General features: G+C 38.5%; 1 protein-coding gene across 3 annotated transcripts in view; it reads right to left on the bottom strand.

Annotated features, from left to right (window-relative positions):
* Positions 1 to 22387, bottom strand: part of ABCC4 (ATP binding cassette subfamily C member 4 (PEL blood group)) — a 203934-nt gene that overhangs the window by 112799 nt on the left and 68748 nt on the right. For all 3 annotated transcript variants that reach the window (XM_026708386.2, XM_087937964.1, XM_087937963.1), the window contains 5 exons: positions 19629 to 19844; positions 18827 to 18967; positions 16023 to 16060; positions 13610 to 13710; positions 9605 to 9751 (listed from right to left, as the gene is read on the bottom strand). In XM_026708386.2, the coding sequence (XP_026564171.1) occupies positions 9605 to 9751; positions 13610 to 13710; positions 16023 to 16060; positions 18827 to 18967; positions 19629 to 19844 (643 nt within the window). The remainder of the gene's footprint in view (positions 1 to 9604; positions 9752 to 13609; positions 13711 to 16022; positions 16061 to 18826; positions 18968 to 19628; positions 19845 to 22387) is intronic.

The following is a 22387-nucleotide window of genomic DNA, read 5'->3' as shown; positions in this document are numbered from 1 at the left end:
AAAAGGAATGCATTCCACCTGACTTACGTAATAAAACTTTAGGTTTGATGAACACTGAAAAGAGTGAACAAATAAACAATGCACCATGCAATGGTCTTAAGTCAAATTAGAATTGTCAACATTTCATTCTAACCATTAAGAATTCATATAGCTGCCAGTCCTATAAGATACTGGATATGAATATGAAGTTGCTTTTTCTTTGGTCTATTTAACTCAGCATTGCTTACACCAATTGGTAGTTTGTCTATAGTCCTTCAGGGCCCCGTTACATTCAAAATAATGGAGGTCAGGCTTTCGAAATTTTATCTACATCCACACATTTCGCTCCTCAAAACATGACACTAAGAACAGTCAAGACATATTAAAAGGACATTCATTGTAAAGCGAGGATAGAATAAAGCAGCTCAGGCTGCCCTCTTGTGCTAAAAGAACAGAAGACATAATTATTCAAGTTGCAAGTTATGCAGCTGTTCTAACAGTCTTTTCTTAAGGTGCCATTTTTCAAAGACCAGATCAACTTGGTAAATCAAATTCTTACCAGCAGTTTGCAAGAGGCACTTTGCCAAGATTAAGAATGGGTGTTGCACACTCAGCTTGCTTAGCTGCACCAGCAATTGGCAGTGCCAAAAGTGCTTTTTCAGGAGGCAATTGGACTTTCTTGTTTTTACTTTTGAAGATGTTTCGTTTCTCATCCAAGAAGCTTCTTCGGGTCTGGAATAAAGAAGGATGTATGTTCCTTGCAGACAGCTGATAATTTGCATCCTTTTAGCGGGTCGTTGAAGCACTTAGATTTCCAGAGGGAAAGAAAAAAAATATTGCAGACTACAGGAACCAGGAGGACATAGATAAACCTCTTATTTATCTGTGACCTTGAGGACACGGATAAACCTTTTAATGCTTCAATGACCCTTTAAAAGGACGCAAATGACCAGCTGTCTGGAAGCACTATAAATCCTTCCATTTCTCACTGTCAGACCTGAAGAAGCTTCTTGGATGAGAAGCAAAACATCTTCAAAAGAAAAAATAAGAAAGTCCAGTTGCCACTTGAAACACTTTGGGACAACCATGACCTGGATGACTGAGAATCTCTACAGACAACTAAGGTTACAAGGAGCTAGTAACCTTAGAAGTTAGTTCCTTAGAACTAACTAAGGAGCTTAGTTACAAGGTGCACATCAAAAAGATCTACTTAATGCTGCTCTTCCTACCATTATTGTGACCAATAAAAAATGTGTTATTTATTCACCTATTAAATGTCTCAATCTCTCTCTTTCAGGCATTCAGGGTGGAGAGCAGCTGCCTAGTAGCACTTTTTATCTCTTCTGACACACGCAACAACTTATACCTTTTAATAAAATACCATATATTACCCCCAAAAAGGAGCTACCAGGAGCCTCCTGATCTCTCACCCCACCCCTACCCACTCCTGGTCACATTTTCTCATTTTTACATGGTTCATATTTGCTTTATGCTGGGTGCCACTAAGATACTGAGTGTGATGGATGCTCTAAGAGTTTAAATAGAACACTGTAATTGGAAACTCAGCACACGTCAGAAACATGCTTCAGCATGCCCAGTGAGGTTTGGCCTATAGAAAACACAGGGAGATACTAGCATGATACTCTTGTAAAAGCAAAAAGACCAGAAAAACTACTTTCACTGTGCAATGAATGAAACATTAACCAATAGTCTTGGTTAATGTCAGAAATACTTTTTGGCTTGATTTTATGGTCTTTAGTAAGCCTCTAATATTTTTCTTCTCTTCCAAGTTCTTTGTGGGTCACAGAACTCAAAGGAGGAAGGAGACAACTCTTGACAGTGAAAGAGGCTTTTAAGGAAGCGGAAGTTGCCTTATCCACAAAGAAGGTGAGGAAAGATTTCAAATTATTAAGAGCTGTCTGCTATTAGGGAGATGCCTATCTCCCCTCAATGGCAGTCAGATGAGTTATCCTTGCTATGTACACTCCGGTTTCAGGAAATCTTAAGATTTGTAAGCCTCTTTCATGCCATGGTTTCATGTGCTAATTTGAAATCAGTCTTTAACCAGACTTAAAATTGAATTATAAATAAAAGGAAACATATGTGAATTAAGACATACTATACATACCTAGATTTAGGGCATACAAGAGCTGAGATACATTGTCTTTTTTTATACTAATGCTATGAAACTGCTAGTGGCATTTAAGTTTTGATTTTCCAGTGCAACCACCTTGAGGTCATTTTCTTTTTAAAAAAAAATGTTAGGTGGTAATATTTTCAGACAAATAAGTGAGAAAAATGGAGTTTGGTTAACATTATTCGAAATGATGTCACAGTTTAAGAAAAAAACCCACTTAAGTCATAAGCATGCTCCCTCTCTGGCAATTTGGACAATGTGATTTCTAGGCCTACTGTTATGTCCCTGGAACTTGCCAAAGTCCCCACCCAGGTCAGTTCATGCTGCGGGGGCGTTTGCTGCCCCTCATTGGCTGGCCTCCCTCGACAGCCGGCTATAAAAGCCAGCTGCAGGGTCCGGCCAGCCGCTGATCGCTGGAAGCCTGCTCCAGGCAGGGCTAACACGTTCAGTCCTTTATTGTTCCAATAAAGTCTTGTTGCACCAAGCCCTGGTCTAGCCTCTCATTGCTCAACTACAACACTGGCGACGAGGATGGGATGGCTACCAGAGGCAATTCGCAACAGCTGAAATCACTAAAATAACCGCTGAGCCGCAGCTGCGCCGCCGGAGAGCTCGGTCAGCAAAGAGCGAAAGTAATAGCGTCTGTAGCCGCTTTGTTAGCAAGCTACAGAGGAAAGTGAAGCGCTGCGAGCCGCAGCCGCTCAGCACAAAAAGAGCGCGAAATTCAAACGGCTGTCATTTGGATTTCTAGCCGGAATACAGCGCGGTGCTGTTATTCCGAGCTACTGACCCTCACGCAGGCGCGATTTTCAAAGCGCTATCAGAGGCGGCAAGCCAGCACCGCCTACGCTCCCCAGGAGCGCGAATTTCAAAATGCTGCCAACAGTCGTTGCAGCTCAGCCAATTGTAGCCCAGAGAGAGAGCAGAGAGGTCCATGAAGCCTCTCCAGAGCTGAAGTCACTAGACTAACAAGAGCACAAGTGCCATTTGTGTCCCAGAGAGATTTCTCAACAGCATATCACACAAGAGCCCTCATCATGAACTCCAACCCAGCCTTCCCACCGTTCAAACCGGAAGAAGAAAAATGGGAATCATACAAGAATCGTTTTAACCACTACATCGACGCTATCGGTCTGGCTGATGCTGGGGAGCACAGAAAAAGGTCATTCTTCCTCAGCTATTGCGGAGCCATCGTTTTTGATACTGCCACAGCACTCGTCGCTCCACGTGAGTTAAAAAATATCCCCTGGCCAGAGTTGCTAGAAATTCTCACCAACCATTACTCCCCCAGGCCCTCACAAATCGCGAGGCGTTTCACCTTCCGGATGAGGAAGCAAGCAGAAAAGGAAACCGTCAATCAGTATATGGCCGCCTTGAGGACTGCAGCCCTCCACTGCGGGTTCGGGAACTATCTTGATGACATGCTCCTCGACCAGCTCGTCTGCGGGGTCAAAGACCTTCACCTCCAGAGGCGACTACTCGCCAGGAAGGACCTCAACCTATCCCAGGCCGTCGAGGAAGCCCTGGCAGCAGAGCTGGCAATCCAGTCTGCCTCTGAAATTCAAGGCCCCGTTCCCAAACAAACCTGCGCCACCGTCCATTCAGAAGAAGTAGTCAACGAAGACGACCCTAACGAGCAAACAGACATCCACCGCCTCACTCATGCCAAGCAACCACAGGCAGGAGCCAGGCTAGAAACCAACAGCGCACCCAAACACATCATCCTATGCCTATCCTGTGGAGGACCTCACTCAAGAGCTACGTGCAAATTCAAGGGGGCCATCTGTAACCAGTGCCACAAAAAAGGCCACATCGCCAGAGTCTGCCAGGCCGCGCACAACTCAGCACAAAAGGTTCCTTCCTTTTCCCATTTTGGACCTCAAAGGCAAGTACTCAATTGTCACACTTGCTACCATGCTAACCACACCTGTCACTCTATTAGTAAAATAACACTTTCCGTTCTATTAGAAGGTAAACCTTGTCGTATGGAGGTTGACACGGGGTCAGCGCTCTCAATCATCTCTTGGAGCACCCTCAAGAAAATCCAGCCCAGACTATCCAGGAACCAGCTCCAGAAGTGCCAGATCTCCTTGAGGGATTACCAGGGAAAAGACATCCCAGTGCTCGGCAAAGGCAAGTTCTTCGTTAATTTTAAAGCTTTTAAAGGCCACCTGCCTCTAGTGGTAGTTAACGGCAACCTTCCCAGTCTTCTGGGGCTTGATTGGTTCCCCTACCTCGGCCTAGGGTTAACAGGAGTCCATGCTGTCTCAGCTTCTGACACTGACTCCTTATTCACTGACTACTCAGACGTATTCAGCAATGAGTTGGGGTGCTATAAGGGGACCCCCATCTCATTTACAGTTGACCCCCAAGCGGTTCCAGTCCGGCTGAAACCGCGTAGAGTCCCATTCGCCATTCGGCCTAAACTGGACGCAGAGCTCGATAAATTATTAAAACAGGGGGTCATCGAGCCGACAGACTTCGCCAAATGGGAGACGCCAATTGTCACACCCCTCAAAAAGGATGGCAGTCTGAGAATTTGTTCTGATTACAAAACAACAATCAACCGCTTTCTACAAGTTAGCGCGTACCCAGTCCCGGTCATTCAACATTTACTGCATACCTTTGAGCCTGGCAACATTTTTGCCAAATTGGACATGTCGCAAGCGTATCAGCAGTTCCCCGTTGACAACCAAACGGCGGAACTGCAGACCATTGTGACCCACAGGGGTGCCTTCCGGTGCAAGCGTCTCCAGTTTGGCGTAAGTGTTGCCCCGGGGATTTTCCAATCCCTCATGGAGCGTATACTACAGGGCCTCCCTGGCGTAGTACCCTACTTCGACGACATATTGGTCTCGGCCAGGGACAGACCCCAACTCTTCCAGAGAGTCAGAGCAGTGTTAGACAGATTCAGACAGCATGGCCTCAAATTTAAAAAGGAAAAATGTGCCATTGCCACTAGACAGGTGGACTTTCTGGGCTATAAGATTGACGCCTCAGGCATCCACCCCCTAGAGTCCAAGGTCAAGGCAATTCATGAGGCACCCACGCCAACCTCTAAAGCCGAGCTACAAGCCTTTTTGGGATTATTGAACTTTTATGCATCATTTATACCTCACAAAGCATCAGTAGCAGAGCCTCTACACAGGCTCTTAGATAAAAAAGCGCCTTGGCACTGGGGACGCGAGGAAGACACCGCTTTCCGCGCAGTCAAATCACTGCTCACATCTGACGCGGTCCTCATTCAATTCGACCCACACCTTCCACTGGTACTAGCCGCGGACGCTTCCCCTTTTGGGATTGGCGCCGTATTAAGCCATAGACTACCCAACAGCTCTGGGGCACCGATTGCCTTCTTTTCCAGAACGCTCTCAGCAACAGGAGACCCACTGTGGATCCCAGGAGTGATAGTAGCCATCACCGGTCCCCGGTCGTACCGAGTCCAGCTGGAAGACGGCCGCATCTGGAGAAGGCACCTGGATCAGCTAAGGAAACGACAGGGTACCCTCGCCAGTGCCGGATCGTGGGCTCAGGTCGACCCCCAGGTGCCACACCAAGCTTCCATCGAGGACCATGCCAGAGCCACTGCACCACCTACACCCGGACCCGGAGAGTTGGCAGTAGACCGGGACTGCCAGATGGATCCGCCACCGGCACCAGCAGACGGGACCACAACATCGCCAACCAGTAGTACCACACCGGTGCCAGTACAAACCCCAGAGTGAGACCGCACCCCATCACCAACCCTACCGGGTTCCTTGGACTCTGAGACACTTGGTAACTCACTGGAGTTACGACGCTCGGGGCGCCAGCACAGACCGCCCGCTTATTTAAGTGACTATGCGTGTTCGCATCTGGGGGGAAGGGGTGTTATGTCCCTGGAACTTGCCAAAGTCCCCACCCAGGTCAGTTCATGCTGCGGGGGCGTTTGCTGCCCCTCATTGGCTGGCCTCCCTCGACAGCCGGCTATAAAAGCCAGCTGCAGGGTCCAGCCAGCCGCTGATCGCTGGAAGCCTGCTCCAGGCAGGGCTAACACGTTCAGTCCTTTATTGTTCCAATAAAGTCTTGTTGCACCAAGCCCTGGTCTAGCCTCTCATTGCTCAACTACAACACCTACCTTATGCACAAAGCCAGCTGGGTAATGTTGGGCCAGTCTGACTCTCTCCGTTCTAAGAAGAAGGCAATGGAAAACCACTTCTGAAAGCTTACATAGAAAACTGCAAGGTTTTGTCCAGGTAGCCAATTCACTCACAAACACATATATACAAAAAGTAAAAGAATAAGACAACCAAAATACTCAGTGGGATACAACAGCTTTACTTTAAGGAACCAAGTAATGGCTCTTTTTACTTTGGAACAAAGATGGTTAAAGAAAAGACATGATTGAGTTTTATAAAATTATTCATGGCCTAAAATCACAGGACTCTTGTTATATTACAATGTTCTGACTAGCAGTTTAAAGGCTTCTGTTATTAGAAAATAAGTTTTTAGAAAATTCCCACAGAATAATTACAGCAAAAAGATAAATCTAGTATAGAACTTAAATGCATACTTTTTTCTGCCATTTTCTTTTACATTACAGTAGTCAGTAAATCAAACCAATTCATTTTTCATTTACTGTTTTGGTTGACAGACCTAATAAAATAATGTCAAATATTATATCCACAAAACAGCTAAAACTATATGTGCACACACTGTATGTATATACTTGTGTGTGTGTGTGTGTGTATGGTATTCAGCTTTGTTCGGGTATTTTTCCACGTCATTGTAGTTGTGCTTTTAAAGTTGTAGCAACGTTTCGGCAGAATCTCATCTGCTATCATCAGGCTTCTGCGTTGTGTTTGTCTGTATTGTGTTTGTCTGTTGTGTTCACAGACGAACACAATACAGAAGCCTGATGATGGCAGATGAGATTCTGCCGAAACGTTGCTACAACTTTAAAAACACAACTACAATGACATGGGAAAATACTCGAACAAAGCTGAATAACATACATGTAAGTACCCGCGAAAAATTAAGAATATATATATACATACATACATACATACATGTTGGTATATATGTGTACGTATGTATATGTGTGTGCATATGGGTTATAAAGTGGGCAGTAACTATTCCTGAGAAGGTGCACTGGATTTTAATGCTCATAATCCTCATGAGGCCTTTGATCATTCTGATTTTAGATGAGGGGAATTGAAACCCAAAACTTCTGGTAAGTACCAGGTTAGGAAAGAAAAGATTCTGAATAATACCCACAGAGTTACGCAAAGAAGAATTTATAATCTACTATATTGCTTACATAAATTTACAAGCAATATATAGCGACAATGTGCCTTTATTGTCTTAAAACAGAAATTAACATAGAACAGCATGTATGACAAGATGATACAGTATCAGCTTTCCTCAGCCTGCCTTGAAGAAGCATTTCGCAAACTAGACTGGACAAAAGATGGAATAAAAATCAAGATGCCTATTTATACAACTTAAGTTTTTCAGATTATGTTGTTCTCTTCTCACAGGACCCAAAAGAGTTACAAAGACACATACAAGAGCTGTACAAAGCAGGACAACCATTTGGCTTAAAAATAAACCCGAAAAAGGGCCAAGTTATAATTAATAAATTCATCACAGAAAGAAAAAAATATATATCTGGAGAAGAACTAGACATAGTAGACCACTACATATACCTTGGTCAATGGATCTCAATGGAAAGTGATACAAAAAAGAAAATTGAAGAGGATGTTAAATGTAGTAGGTGCTCAGGAAGCTAAGCACAACCTCCCTCTATGCCTGAAGAGAAAAGTTGTTGATCAGTGTGTGCTACCTGCTCTAACATGCAGGTAAAACATGGACACTAAACTCACAATCGATACAAAATCTACAAGTGGCACAAAGAGCCATGGAAAGATACACGCTCAGCATCACAAGACAAGACAGAAAGACCTGCACGTGGATTAGAGCAGGGGTCCCCAACCGCCGGTCCCCGGACCGGTACCGGTCCGTGGATCATTTTGGACTGGGCCACCTACTTTGCTTGGGCGCCATCTTGTTTCGAAGTCTGCCCTCAGCAGCGCCAGTCGGCGGCCTGAGGGAGTCTTGCATTTATACACATTTTTAGTAATCCTCCAACATTGGTTAATTTTGGTGAGTTGATAGTGTAATAGTAAATAAAATAAAAAATATAAATAAATAAATAATTTAAAAATAAATAAATAAATAAATAAATAAAAAACCCTAACCGGTCCTTGAAAAAGTGTTCCTGTGTGAAACTGGTCCCTGGTACAAAAAAGGTTGGGGACCACTGGATTAGAGAACAAACTAAAGTATACAGTGCTATCAAAAGAGTAAAAGAATTGAAATGGAAATGGGCTGGTTGCATAGCAAGAAGAACTGATGGCAGGTGGACCAAGGCATCCTAGAATGGATCCCACTTGATAAAAAGCATCCACGAAACTGATCTAAAGCAAGATGGATCGACGACATCAGCAAGTATTGAAAGCCCAACCGGTAAAGAAAAGCTCAAGACCGTATTGGTTGGAAACATGCAGAAGTGGCCTTTATCCTGCAGTGGAAAGACAGTGACTAAATTATGATGATGATATTACGAATAAAGTAAACTGAACATCTTATCCTTTTTGGCAGTAAGAAAACAAGCAGAGTTTAGTAAGCTAAGTTATTGCAAGTTGAACCATAAACTAGAGGGTGAAAATATGTTTTCTCTGTGTCATCTAATATATGTGTGTATATGCATAATTTTGTATTTATTTATATATTTATTTATTTTGATGTGTTTATGTAGTGTATACTGGAGGTAGTGAGCTGTATGCAACAAAATACATCATTTTAGTGTATGCCGATTATTGTACATTGAAAATGACAATAAAGTTATTCTAGTATTCTGCACTTTCTCAATCAGTGAACCTTTAAGCCTATGCCATGATGTCAACTGAAGAAGACATCACTGCAAAAAATTGCCAGCTACACTAAGTAGACATTAGAAATGTGAACATTCTGCAGATATCACTTAGCTGAAAAGTGGCATAAAGGGGAAAAAAATATTTTCATCATTCATACAAGAGCTGTGGTGGAGTAGTCATTAGAATACAGTATTGCAGGCTAATTCTGCTGACTGCCAACAGCCAGCAGTTTGATTCTCACTGGCTCAGGCTTGACTCAGCCTTCCATCCTTCTGAGGTTGGTAAAATGAGGACCCAGGATTGTTAGGAGAAATATGCTGACTCTGTACACCACTTAGAGAGGGCTGTAAAGCACTGTGAAGCAGAATGTAAGTCTAAGTACTATTGCTATACATCAAAAGTGACATCTACAACCTACCAACATTGATGTCAAATGGATAATATACATGCAATTAATGTCATCATTCAAATGGTGTGATGACTTTCTTGAATCACATATCATTTACTTCTTCTTGCCCATCCCTAGAATAGTCAGCAGTATTCCATTATTGTAAAAGTGATAGAAACTTACCAATAGGGTTTCTGTCAAAGAACAGCACTGGAGTTCTCAAAACCGACTGAAACATTTTGTTATGTAAAGTCCGAGCTGCATTAACCAAAATGTGAAACATAAGTAGGCTCCTCAGTATACTGAAAAGTATCGTAGCCACAGTGAGACCTGTATTTAAATTAAGAGCAGCATTACATAATGTAATCTATCAACTTCAAGAATCTATTGACAAACAATTTTTTTTAAAAAAATGTGACACAATGATAATAGTTTGACATTAATTTGTTTAACATCAAATACTGTTAACCGTTAAGTGTTAATTTAACAAACCTTCTGGAACAAGAAAATAAGCAATTCTGCCCAAATTTCTTACAAGTTATTTGCCTCTAGTTTAGGTAACTGAGGTACATGTTGACAAAACAAGTAGTGCATATAGCTTTTTGTATAAAGCCCATGATCTGACTTAAGTTCATCATTAAAGTAATTTTTTTTTTCATTCATTCATTCATTTGTTCGTTCATTTATTTATTTATTTATTTATTGGATGCATGTAGTGCCCAGCTCGTCTGGCAGTAAGTCTGGGAAACTCTTCCTTATACTTTTCCCGAAAGAAAGTCCTCTGCCCCAGAGCTGCTATTTATCCGTTTGTTGGCAAGCATACATAAAATAAGTAACAGAGGTGCATTCATGGACCTACATTTCACTGACAGCCAATTAACAAAGGATCCAGCCAAACAATTCAGGCTTGTATATTCTTTGTTTTTCTTTGTTTTTAAATATTTTTTGAATGTTTTTAAATGTTTTAATAATTTAAGTATTTTAACAATTGTAAGCTGCCCCAAATCACTGGGAATTCGGCAGCATATAATTTAATAAATTATCATTATATACACAACAATGTGAATTCACAGCAGCCAATTCTTTAGCTAATATTGGGCTTCGTGTGCACTGAATATTATAATAATTACTAATATTATTATTCTATGAGAACTGATCACAGTCCTGTAGTAGAATAGGGTGAACAATCTTTCTGTAGGGCTGTCCTTTCATTTTATTTTTCTCTTTTTTGCATGTGGCGAGATAACAAGGCCAGTGAGATTCTGAGTAGGTGGATCTGTGTGCTATGGGGCACACTTTGGGGATGGAGTTGTAAAGAAGTTAAATGAGTCTATTAAAATACAATTTCATGCAATAAATGTCTTGTTTTAGGAAAAAAAACGTTCAGCTAAAAATGGTCGATTTGCCCCAGATTTCAACAGGGTTGCTCAGTTACAAAATGACTACAGGGCCATCTGTATTCTGCAGAATGCTTATCCCTGGCATACACAGTGATTCCTTAAGAGTCCAATGAAAGGCTAGATGATCCATGGTGGTGCAGTGGTTAGAGTGCAGTACTGCAGGCTATTTCTGCTGACTGCTGGCTGCCTGCAATTTGGCAGTTCAAATCTCACCAGGATCAAAGTTGAGTCAGCTTTCCATCCTTCCGAGGTGGGTAAAATGAAGACCCAGATTGTTAGGGGCAATATGCTGACTCTGTAAACCACTTAGAGAGGGCTATAAAGCACTGGGAAGCAATATATAAGTCTAAGTACTATTGTTGCTATTGCTATAGACAGATAATCTTTATTATAGACACTGATTAATCAACATATAAACTTCAAAACACAGAGAAGAATAAGATAACACATATTTTAACAATAACTTCTTAAACCTCGATTGGGTTTTACAAACTATATCTCTATTTAAATAAAAAAATTGCCTGAAGGCAAACATTTTTAAAGTCAGTGTTCTGGAAATTTTACTTTGCATTTAAATGGCTGAATACTATTTTATGCATTAACCATAGGCTAGTGACAGACACACAGATCCTGCTGGTCATTAGGTGGATTTAGTGTACCATGTTTAGGGCAGTTAAGAATTAGCAGCAGGAGAAGGCCAAGAATATTTGAATATGAAATTAAGAAATGGATTTCTTAAGTCCTTATAATATGGAAAGAAAATATATCCAGCTTTTAAGGGTTGGAGCTTCTAAAAGCAAAAATGAATCAATCATAGTCAAAGGAGGACCAATTTCAAATTTCCTAAATACTACTGAAACCCTTCAGTCTCTTTTTAAACTTCAAATGGTACATCACAGGGTAGCCATTTTTGAACCAAGGCACCTTACAGAATTCCAGGAGCCATTATACTCATGGGAGTAAAATTTGGGCAAAATGTGGCTATTTTGCAAAGTGAACTTGACTATGTGTCTGAATGATCATCTATCTGGCAACTTCAAATTTTGATTAATAAATGCTCTGTCTTACATATTGGTAAATGTAATCAGAATGTCAAGTATAAGCTAGATGGCATTGAACTAGCTGATGACCCTCACTTTGTCAAGAACCTGGTGTTCTTTTCTCTGACGATCTATGCTCCAAAGTTCACTGTAACAGCGCTGCTAAAAAAAAAGTCATTGTGTTGTAAATTTAATTTTGTGCAGTTTTTTTTCTGGAAACATATTGCTAATTAGAACTTAACAAATTATGCTAGACCAATCTTAGAGTATTGTCCAACTGTTTGCAATCTGACATCAGTACAATTGAGCAGGTTTAGAAGTATGACAAAAAAAAGTCTTGCATGCTTCTGTACACAGTAGAATTCCCTATTTATTTATTTTATTTTATTTATTTGTCAAGCATGTATCAGATAACAGATATAAATATAAACATGATTATTAATACATGAAATGGATATGAATAAATGGGAACATTAGGACAGGGTCAGTAGGCATGTTGGACCCTTTAAAGACCTCTTAGGAATGAGGTGAGGTCAACAATAGACAATCTAAGGTTAAAGTTTTGGGGGTTTGGGGAAGAAATCATAGAGTCAGGTAGTATATTCCAGGCTTGAAATTCTCAGTTTAGATAGCTTAGAATTGCATTGCTTGAGGTCAGACCTAGATATTGCATACAAAATTAAATGTAGTAATGTTTTGCCTGTAATGACTATTTTTGTTTTAATCACAATAATACATGCGCTAACAACAGCTTTAAACTCATTGCAAATTGTTCTAAACTTGACTGTAAAAAACATGATTTCTGTAATGGAGTTGTCAAAGTCTAGAATGCTCTACCTGATTCAGTTGTTTCAACTACAAATTTTCACAGTTTCAGTCACAAATTGACTTCCGTGGACCTTACATCACGCTTAAGTGGTTGGTACAGGGGGCATACATAAGTGCACCAACGTGCTTATTGTCCCTGTCATTGTATTTTTTTATTCTTGTTCTTGTTTTTGTTTGACAAATTCTAATAAATGAATAAAATAAATAAATTTCAGTGTTATTGTGTTGCCACTGCTTCAGCACAGATACAGTCAGAGCCACGTGATCATCATTTATGTTCCCTGATAGCTTCCCACAAGTCAATGGGGAAGCCGGCAGGAAATGTAAACTTGATTGTTGATTGCCAATGCTCCCGGCCAAGTTCTCACAATCAAAGTCTTTGCTTATGGGGAGCATCAGCAATGGGGAAGTTGGTAGGAAAAGTTTGCAAGCCCCCTCTACCCTGATGTTCTCCAGCCTCTCTTGGGTGCTCCGCACACCCTTCCTGACCAACACCACATCGCCACACACCCAACATTCAAGGCAGCTCCTCCATATACTCGTGTAACTTCCCAATTCCCGCAACCCACACTTGCACACCCGGGCCTGACAACCTTCCTGATCTGCACTACATTCCTGCATACTATTCCTGTCAGCACCACACAAAATGGAGGATGCAAGAAGCAGTGTGCAGATCAGGGAGTATGCACAGGGTGCATGAGAGATGCCACATAGGTGAGAGAGGATGCATAGAAGTTGTGGAGTTGCAAAGAATATGTGGGGATGTACCAGCACACTTACATGATAAGGAAATATTGCTAGAAAATGACCTAATGAGACACAGGTTGTCTAGTAACATTTAAAAATTATAGGAAAATTTCATATTTTAGGATCATGGCATAGATTTTTGCAAACTATAGTGACATTTTAAAGATTTTTACCTGCGTATATTCCTAAATACCAGGGAAGATCCAGATGTTTTGTGATATTTTGTCCACCATATTCCATTCTAGTGACATTTAGCATGACTTGTTGGTTGGCCCTGTGGACACATGGAAAGAGGATATTTCAAACAAGTTTTCAAGCACATGAGAACACGTTGCTTGGAATAAATCTCAGGTCTCTCTCTAGGTTTCAGAAAAGTTGAAACAGCTCACTTTGCAATGCATGAAACAACAGTCGTTCTTCAACTGTACTCTGTAATTTCTGAAATAATAAACCATATGTGGACTTCTGCTATTGTATGTTAAATAAGAAAGAGGAACATCGATGTGAAATATCACCTGCTTTGGCAATGTTATGTATTTCATAACATTTAGTTTTGCCTTGGAAGTTAATAGTAAAAATCAGAGTTTGTGTTAGGAATGTAAGTCACCTAACAGTTATTTGGGTTGGAAATATATAAACTAGGATAGACATTTTAATACTATGTCTTTAAGAGAATCCTAAAACTGTAATTGGGTGTGGTTTCTCAAATGGCCATAAGATGGAGCCAGAAACCTGGGTTGTTTAGTCTCAGTATCTCTGTTCCTTTCTGTTGGAGAGAGTTGCCGTTCCTCCTAATGACTGTTACTGATCGTTGATGTAAGTCTGTTACTGAACTGTTTTTGATACTGGACTTTGATATTTGGATTATCCCTGAACTGGACACTGACTGCTTTACCTGTGAATGACTTGAACTGCTTATCTTAGACTTTGCTTAAATGTTTATGAGAAGTAAAAACCTACATTTACTGTGTGCTGTTTGCGTATTATTTTTCACTACTCTCACTACGTCTCCCTGTATGCACTCATTCTCCTAACGGGGAATTATCTCAACAGTTTGTTCCAAATTATGTTGTAATTTAATAAAAACATTTGCATTATCTTTCAACAAATAACAATGTATGGTAGCATAGAGCATAGAAATATAATTACCACCACTGATGTTTTCTTTAAAAAACAGTAAAGTATCATTTAGAGTTTAAAATGATAAAATACTTAATTCTATCCAAATCTGGGATTTAAGTTTTTCAAACAAATGCCAAGGCTCTTCTTTACTTGGACTGTTTTAAAGTTGGAACACCCCATGATGGATTAGAATACATGGCCTCTATGAACAAAATTTGTGAATGTAATATTTTATAAACTGCATAATTCACACACAGTAAATTCATTTAATTGAATCAATAACATATAGTCAAAAAGAAATTATGGTAAATGTAATCCAATTGTTAAAATATGCATGTTAAGGGTAAAGGTAAAGGTTCCCCTCGCACATACATGCTAGTCGTTTCCAGCTCTAGGAGGCTGTGCTCATCTCCGTTACAACGCCGAAGACATCTCCGAGGTCATGTGACCAGCATGACTAAACGCTGAAGGTGCACGGAACACTGTTACCTTCCCACCAAAGTGGCCCCTTTTTTTTCTACTTGCATTTTTACATGCTTTCGAATTTCTAGGTTGGCAGAAGCTGGGACAAGTAAGGAAATACAAAAATCTTTAAAGATTTTATACCAGTACAGTGTTGCATTTGTCACCAACAATTTCATTAACTGAATTTTCTCCTACATATTCTGTATGCTTTGTTTTGATGTTTCAAATGTATTTTTTAACTTTGAATGTGTACTTTATTTCATACATTATTTCAAAAATGTGTCTATTGTATATACATTTTTAAATCCAGAGTTTAAAATTGTCTTCCATTAAACCCTCTCTCATTTTATTAAGAATAAGAAGATATATCTATTGAAATTGAAGAAGTAAGGTTTTCAAAAGTGTAAATTACCCACTAGGAAAATCATAGCTAGTAAAAGAGTAGTCTCTGCTTTATTTTACAGTAAATGGAATAAATACAAAACTACAAAGTGGCTTTTTATTATCAGACAAAACTTGTTGATACAGATACTGATTGCTCTGCTAGAAGTCTCATGCAGTCATTAAATGCTGTGAAAAATCATGGTTTATCTGAATGATCTCACAGAATTCATCCAAGAGGGGGAATTCTGGCTCTCCTAATTGTTATTTTGTACAATGCTTTCTTTTATTTTATACTAATCAGCTGCACATTTTTAGATTTTCAAGAGAGAGAGAATTTTGGAATATTTTTAATGGAAGGTGGTAAAAACACAATGCACAAAATAAAAATGAAATAATGGTTTTGGTGTTGTGTAAAGCGAAAGGGTGACTGCATTTTTTCATAAATTCAAACTATGCTTCCCAAAAATACTATGAACTAATATGAAGAACTGCTATATGGATTCCCAAAGAATAATAGTATTTTTGTCCTGTTTTTAAAAAGAATAGGGATCAAAAGTCCTTGCCGCATTCTTAAAAGTGATCATTTACATGATTTATATAGAAACAATCACTCACCAGTAAGAAAGCCACCAATCCTGAAGTACATAAGTAACCTAAAACAATTAAAACAATTCTTTTAGCATTTATTTTGGATTATATAATGTCTCGTGGTTTAAATTCAAAACATGTTTCAAGTATTATAAACTATTCTTGAGCTTTTTCTTTTTAGAGGTACACACTATTCAAAAAATAAATACATGGATGCACATACTTGTATGCAAAAATTTTACATTATTCTAGTCTAGGAAGTCCAGTTGCCTTTTTAAAGGGCATCTTTGGAACAACCATAACCGGATAACTGAGAATCTCCATAGACAAATATATGTTTGTGGCCTTCAGAGCCCTTCTGTCTGTTTTAAGTTGGTATTAAGTTGGTGACTTGGTATTAAGAATTTTGTAGAGAGATTTTAATATAGTTCAGTATTGTGATATCAACACTAGCTTTGTGCTATTTTTATCTTTCATAAGATTCAATGTTATTATTAAAATATCTTGTGCTAATCTATGACCCATATAAAGATTTGATGGATTGATACCTCCAAATCAATCTTGAATAAAGGTAAATATTTGGGAATGGCTTTCACAGTCCTCAACATTTGAATATTACTGAAGGTATTCAGAGAAGTCTCAAACATGCAGTAAAACAGCACAACCTTCTGAAGGGTTCCCAAACTTCTGCCCTTGACACGTGCACTGTTCTTACTCTCAATCTGTCCACAACTGCACATAAACAGTAACTGCGCATTCAGATTTTTCAGGAAAATGTGATACTTAACTTTGTGCAATGTTGTGTCAACTTCCATTCATTAGGGATTAATTTAAACATAGAATTTGAACTGGATTGCCTAATTTTTTTTAATATACTTTAACTCAGGGGTTTCAAAATTCAAGGCCCGGGGGCCGGATCTGGCCTGCAAGATGCTTAGATCTGGTCCACGGGGCTGCCCTGGAAACAGCAAAGAACCAGACTGCAGCCTTCCCAAGCTCTGTTTTCATTGGCAGAGGGTTGCAGGAGGTGGTTGCAGCTGAAAACAGAGCTCAGGCGAGCTATGGACGGTTCTCCCAAGCTCCGTTTTTGCTGTCAGAAAGTTGCAGGAGGCAGTCGCAGCCGAAAACGGAGCTTGGGATCCTGGTTTTCGCTGGCAGAGCACTTGAGTCACCACAGGCGCCCCTGACATGAGTGAGGTTGAGCTGGCCATGCCCACCCTGATCACATACACCCTGCCCCCCCCCCCCGCCAGGTCTAACACAACCCTGATGCGGCCCTCCATGAAATCAAGTTTGATACCCCTGCTTTAACTGCATATGCTAGAAATGCACCAAAAAGCATTCTGGATTTTCAGACATCCTTGACTGCCAACTTCATTTCATTTTCACTTCAGCTCCACTCAGATTGTTCTGAACAGTCTTTTTTTTTTTTTTTTGAAGTAGACCAGCCATCTTTTCTTTCATGAATTAAGAATGAGCAGGATCCCACTATCTTTCTTTCAATAGAGGTCAGCAGCCAAGAAACCTCTCTACCCATAGCAGCCCTGGGAAGAAAATGACTATCTGCTTCTATTTTAATCTCATACAATAATGTAACACCTTAAAGAGATTGCTCCTTGCCATGTATCTTACTCAAGAATAGAAGATTAGTTGATAATCCTCACAATTCTCAGAATCGAGGCACAGCATTTTCTTAGCAACATTGCCTCACTCTCTGTGGTTGGGACTATTCTTTTCTCAAAACGGCATTAAGCTTTTTCAAGCTTCCTCTTTCAGCTAGTGGTAGGAGTAGTACAAACAGAAAATATAAGCTAAGTAACAGTAATCCAAGCTAAGCATCTTATCTGCAATCTTACCTCACAATAACTGAAAGTTACCTCATCAACTATGACTACATGGTACATTGGACACATCGTTACATATTGTAGGAGTTGTGACATCCAAATAAAGAAAACTCAAGAATGCCCAGTAAAAAAAAATCTCAGTTTTCCATCAAGCAGTTATCAGCATTATCTAAGAACTAAAATGGAATAAATTCTAAAGCCGAAGTTCTCAAGTGTATTGTGTATTGAAAATATTATAGAGAGGAATCATGAGGGACTCAGAATAAGGCTTTAATTAAATCTTAAATTTCCAGGTTGGCACCCTAAAAAGGTAATGCTGCCAAGAAAATATTGGGTTTTTTTTTCACTATTATAGTGCAAGCATGGTAATACAATTCCTTGAATTTAGTTGCATATGACTAAGTTTATTCATTATTCTTTTTAATTTCACTGTATTATTGCCAGGTCTGTGGAAGAGACTGACTGAAGTTGTGAAATGACTGAATCAATAGCTTTAGCCCCTCAATATCTCACAAAGTTACCAAGACCAGGAGTGGAATGGAAAGCCACTAAATCAAAGCTCATACCCCTAAACATCGCACTACTATCTAGAAGTTAAACAATTCATAATATTTAAACATTAATTTATGCTAACTACATATATTTTAAAAGGTATTTCCCTATAAACAGAAAATTCTACTGCAATGTTTGAAAGATGAATTTCAATCAACTTTTTTCTTTTTATAATCAAATAAATATTGTATGAAATATTTTCTTTTGAAATTCTGTGCAAAAAGGAACAGATAGATCACTGCTCCATCCTAACAGAAAATGAATCTCAAACTCACTTGCAATCTGACCACTTTATTTCAAAGAGAAAAATATCTCTTTTATGCATTAAAATTTTGCTACTTCACTTCATACATACAGAATAGGAAAGTGTACATGCTAAACTATTAACAACTATTATCACTAACATTTTCCTTTTGGATCCCTAAAAAAGCTTACCTGTGCCAAAATATTGAGAACTAAAAGTATAAAAATTACAAAATAATTTGCACCAGCAGAAAAGTACTTCTTATAAATGGTAAAGCCAATTTTTCCTTCAGATCGACTTTCTTCTGGCAGTGAGGTTAGGAGTGGTCCCGTCTACAATGCAACAAAAATGAAAATTAAGGAAAAGGGCTTTGTTAACAAAAAATATGTTACTAAAACAGATTTTCTAATTCTTTAGTCACCTTCCCCAATTGAGGAAATAATGCATCTAGGTTAATTTAAAAGATGAACATTTGATGTGGGCTATTAATTACATAATTTAAATTCTTACATTTTTTATTATTATTTTGATTAGATTAACAAAATACCATATTACAAAATTTATGCATATTTGCATAGCACACTGCAAATATGTACAAATTGTATATTATTCATGCATATTTGCATATTAAAAATATGTGCCAGAATATTAAATTTAATATAGTTCAGAAGATGTTCTGCTTACTATAAAAAGAAAGGACAACTCTTTCCTACTTTCCATTCATTCTTCTCAATCTTTAATATAAAGCAATTAAATGCCTGAAATTAAATGTATACTCTTAGAGTACAAGTGTTCTTTGCTATTCATGCCAAAATGTGCAAGTTTAAGTATCATACTCCACAGCAAAAATGTTTATGCCAATGGAAAAATGTTTCACAAGACCATGGAATATGATACTTAAACTTGCACATTTTGACATACACAAGAAACAGTTTCTTATCCTACAAATAAAAACAATTTTCAGATTGTTTTATACTTGTGTCATTTACTCACAGCTGGTGATCCAGTAGTTCCATCTTTCTGTGACTGAACCGAAGACTCTATCGACCACAAGGAAGATTGAGAAAATGTACGAATCCTAGTCAGCTGGTGGCTGGGTGTTCCTGGAGATGATGGTAGATCATCATCCTCATCTTTTTTCAAAAGGGAAGCAAAATCTACTCCAGACTTAAGGAAATCTGAGAAAGTACCTTTCCCTACCTCCTTACCCTAGAAAGAAAATGCATAGAGACTATAATGTGCAGAATGGTTCTAAAATAGCCAACTATACTAGTAATTTTTTGGGGGGATAACTGTCAGCTGCAATCCAGGCTCCACTTCCACAAAAAGAAGGAAGAATCTTTTAGTAAATGTCCTCCTTCCTCTGCGACCATTTATGCTTCCCAGCAACCTGTCTGAAATGATTAAGATACATTTCAAGGAAGTGTGGGATCTACAGAGAGATGAATGAATAAACCATACTTATCCCTCTTGCTGACAATGAGATTTCATCAGTTACACCTCTATTCTAGCCACCTGTCCACCCTTTAGTGGATGGATGTTAAAATGTGGATCCAAACATTTTATTAATAATAATCAATAACAGAGTACCTTAGACATTTCATACCAAAAGTATCATTTCTTAACATTTAATTAAGTCATCAGTGTATTATATTTCCCTGAGTTCCTCTGATTGTAATGAATTATCATTTATTTCTTCAAAAAAATTTTTTTGTTAAAGTTATATCCTGTCTTTCATCCAGAAGCTTAAGATGAAGTACATACTGTTCTCTCCCCTTTATTTTCCCACGTAGGAATATTTCTGTCAACCAGGTAGGGCTAAGAGAGAGTGGCTCACCCAAGCAGCTTCTGTAGTTAAGAGGAAACCGAACCTGGAGATCTCTGGTGCCAGAAATCTACTAACTAACTACTACACAATACTGGTTCTCTCAATTAAGTGAGTAATTGTCTAAGTAAAAGTCCAGGCTGAAAATTAAAAACATGATTTCTCATGCTAGGAATGAAAAATACAGCAATAATGCATATATTCCCTTGATATTTTTCTCCTTCTCCAGAAAACTGATGAGGAGATGGAAATGTACCCTTCTGGTTTTGATTAAGCAACCATACCCCCTTATTGTTTCCTTAACAATAACTTAATAGAAGTGGTCAACTGTTGCTTTCTTCCAGAACATTTCTTCAACTTCCCACTCTAGTCTACAGCTTTTGCTTAGCTCTTTTGAGACCAACCCTTTTTGGCTGGACGTTGTACATCCGAGTTGTTTGTATCATCTTAATTCTAGAACATCTTAGCTATATATTTCATAACCATGGTTTTGAAGCAAATATTTCAACAAATCATAGTTAAAATTGATCACATTTTAGAGACTAGATGCAACTATAACTGACAATTACATAAATAAAACAAAAAATAAAACTTTCAGCACTCTGACTATGCTTTAAGCAGAAAGAAGAAAAGGAGGGTTCTCTTTTAATAAGCAAGGGTTTATCTTGATGCCCAAAGCAACTGATTGAATTATTCTCATTAAGGTTGCAATAGAAATAGGTGTCCTATTAGTTACTATTTATTTCCTGGCTTTTTTCCTCTAATCCCAGAAGACATATAATACAAGTCAGTTGGAAAATGCTAGAAGGTTACTATCCTACTTGTTAATCCTCCCAACTGATAAATTTCTTCTCCACAATCTTTTTCTGAATAATAGTTGGAGAGAAATATAGCAATCTAGTTTTAATTTTATTTTAAAGGAGAATGTCTTTATGTTCAGTAAGCCAGAACTGAAGCTAGGATTCATTATGGGTGAATCTAGTTAACGGGTTACTTCAGACTGAGTTTGTGATCTAAAATACAGTAAATGATGTGAAACGGGGCCATCAGTAACTTTGTTATTCATTCTTTTCCATTTTCTCCATAAAGATAGCCCTATGTACATTCAACATTTGTTCATCTGTGCAATATATTAATTTAGGGAGAAAAATAAAGGCAGGCAAGAAGCCTGCCACGGAAGATTTTGAAGACTTCTCCAAACTAAAATATTTGCTTATGCAATAATCTAATTTTATTTTATTTTATTGATAATAAACTCTATTTTATTAAAAACTAGGTTTTTAAATGTTAGCTTTCGATTGTAAATTTTATGGGTGACTTGAGAATTATATCATTTTGGAAACTGATCTATCTGAAAGCTTCATGCCATCCTAATCACATAAGTCTAGAGTGCATTTTTTTCAATGGGTCTCCCCATTATAGAAGGGATATCACACGATAAACAATTGTATAATAGAAGTAAATTTCATATGTTGGAAAGGTGGTAAAAGTCATGGGTCAACAAGGTATATGTGATAGCCCAATTTTAGGATGACTTTTTTAAGGAAATTCCATAGTTATAATATTGTCCTCATTAATTACTAAATTATGTATAGATCAGAACACCTCACTGAAAAATAAAGTGTCAACAGGGCATGTGTTAATGGTAGCAAAGTTGATAGTTATTAGATATTGGTAACAGATGAATAATTAGCTATTTCTTTGGAAAGATGTCCAAGTTTTGATTTAGCAAAAATTATTTCTTTATAAAATTATAAAAAGGTTATTATTACAAGTCTTGTAAGTAAATTAGAAATACACAATATCCTTTCTTATATCTGGTTTGTATAAGGACATATGGAACAATTAAAATGTGTTAAATGGCATTTATTCTAAGATAATTATAGCAAACAGGATATGCTTCTTAGTTAATTTATTTACTTTATTT

This window comes from Pseudonaja textilis, chromosome 8 (assembly GCF_049901715.1).
Source record: "Pseudonaja textilis isolate UNSWEBS1 chromosome 8, rPseTex1.2, whole genome shotgun sequence".
NCBI lineage: Eukaryota > Metazoa > Chordata > Lepidosauria > Squamata > Elapidae > Pseudonaja > Pseudonaja textilis.
The sequence above is the reverse complement of the archived record's forward strand: the minus strand, read 5'-3'. Positions and strand labels throughout refer to the sequence as shown.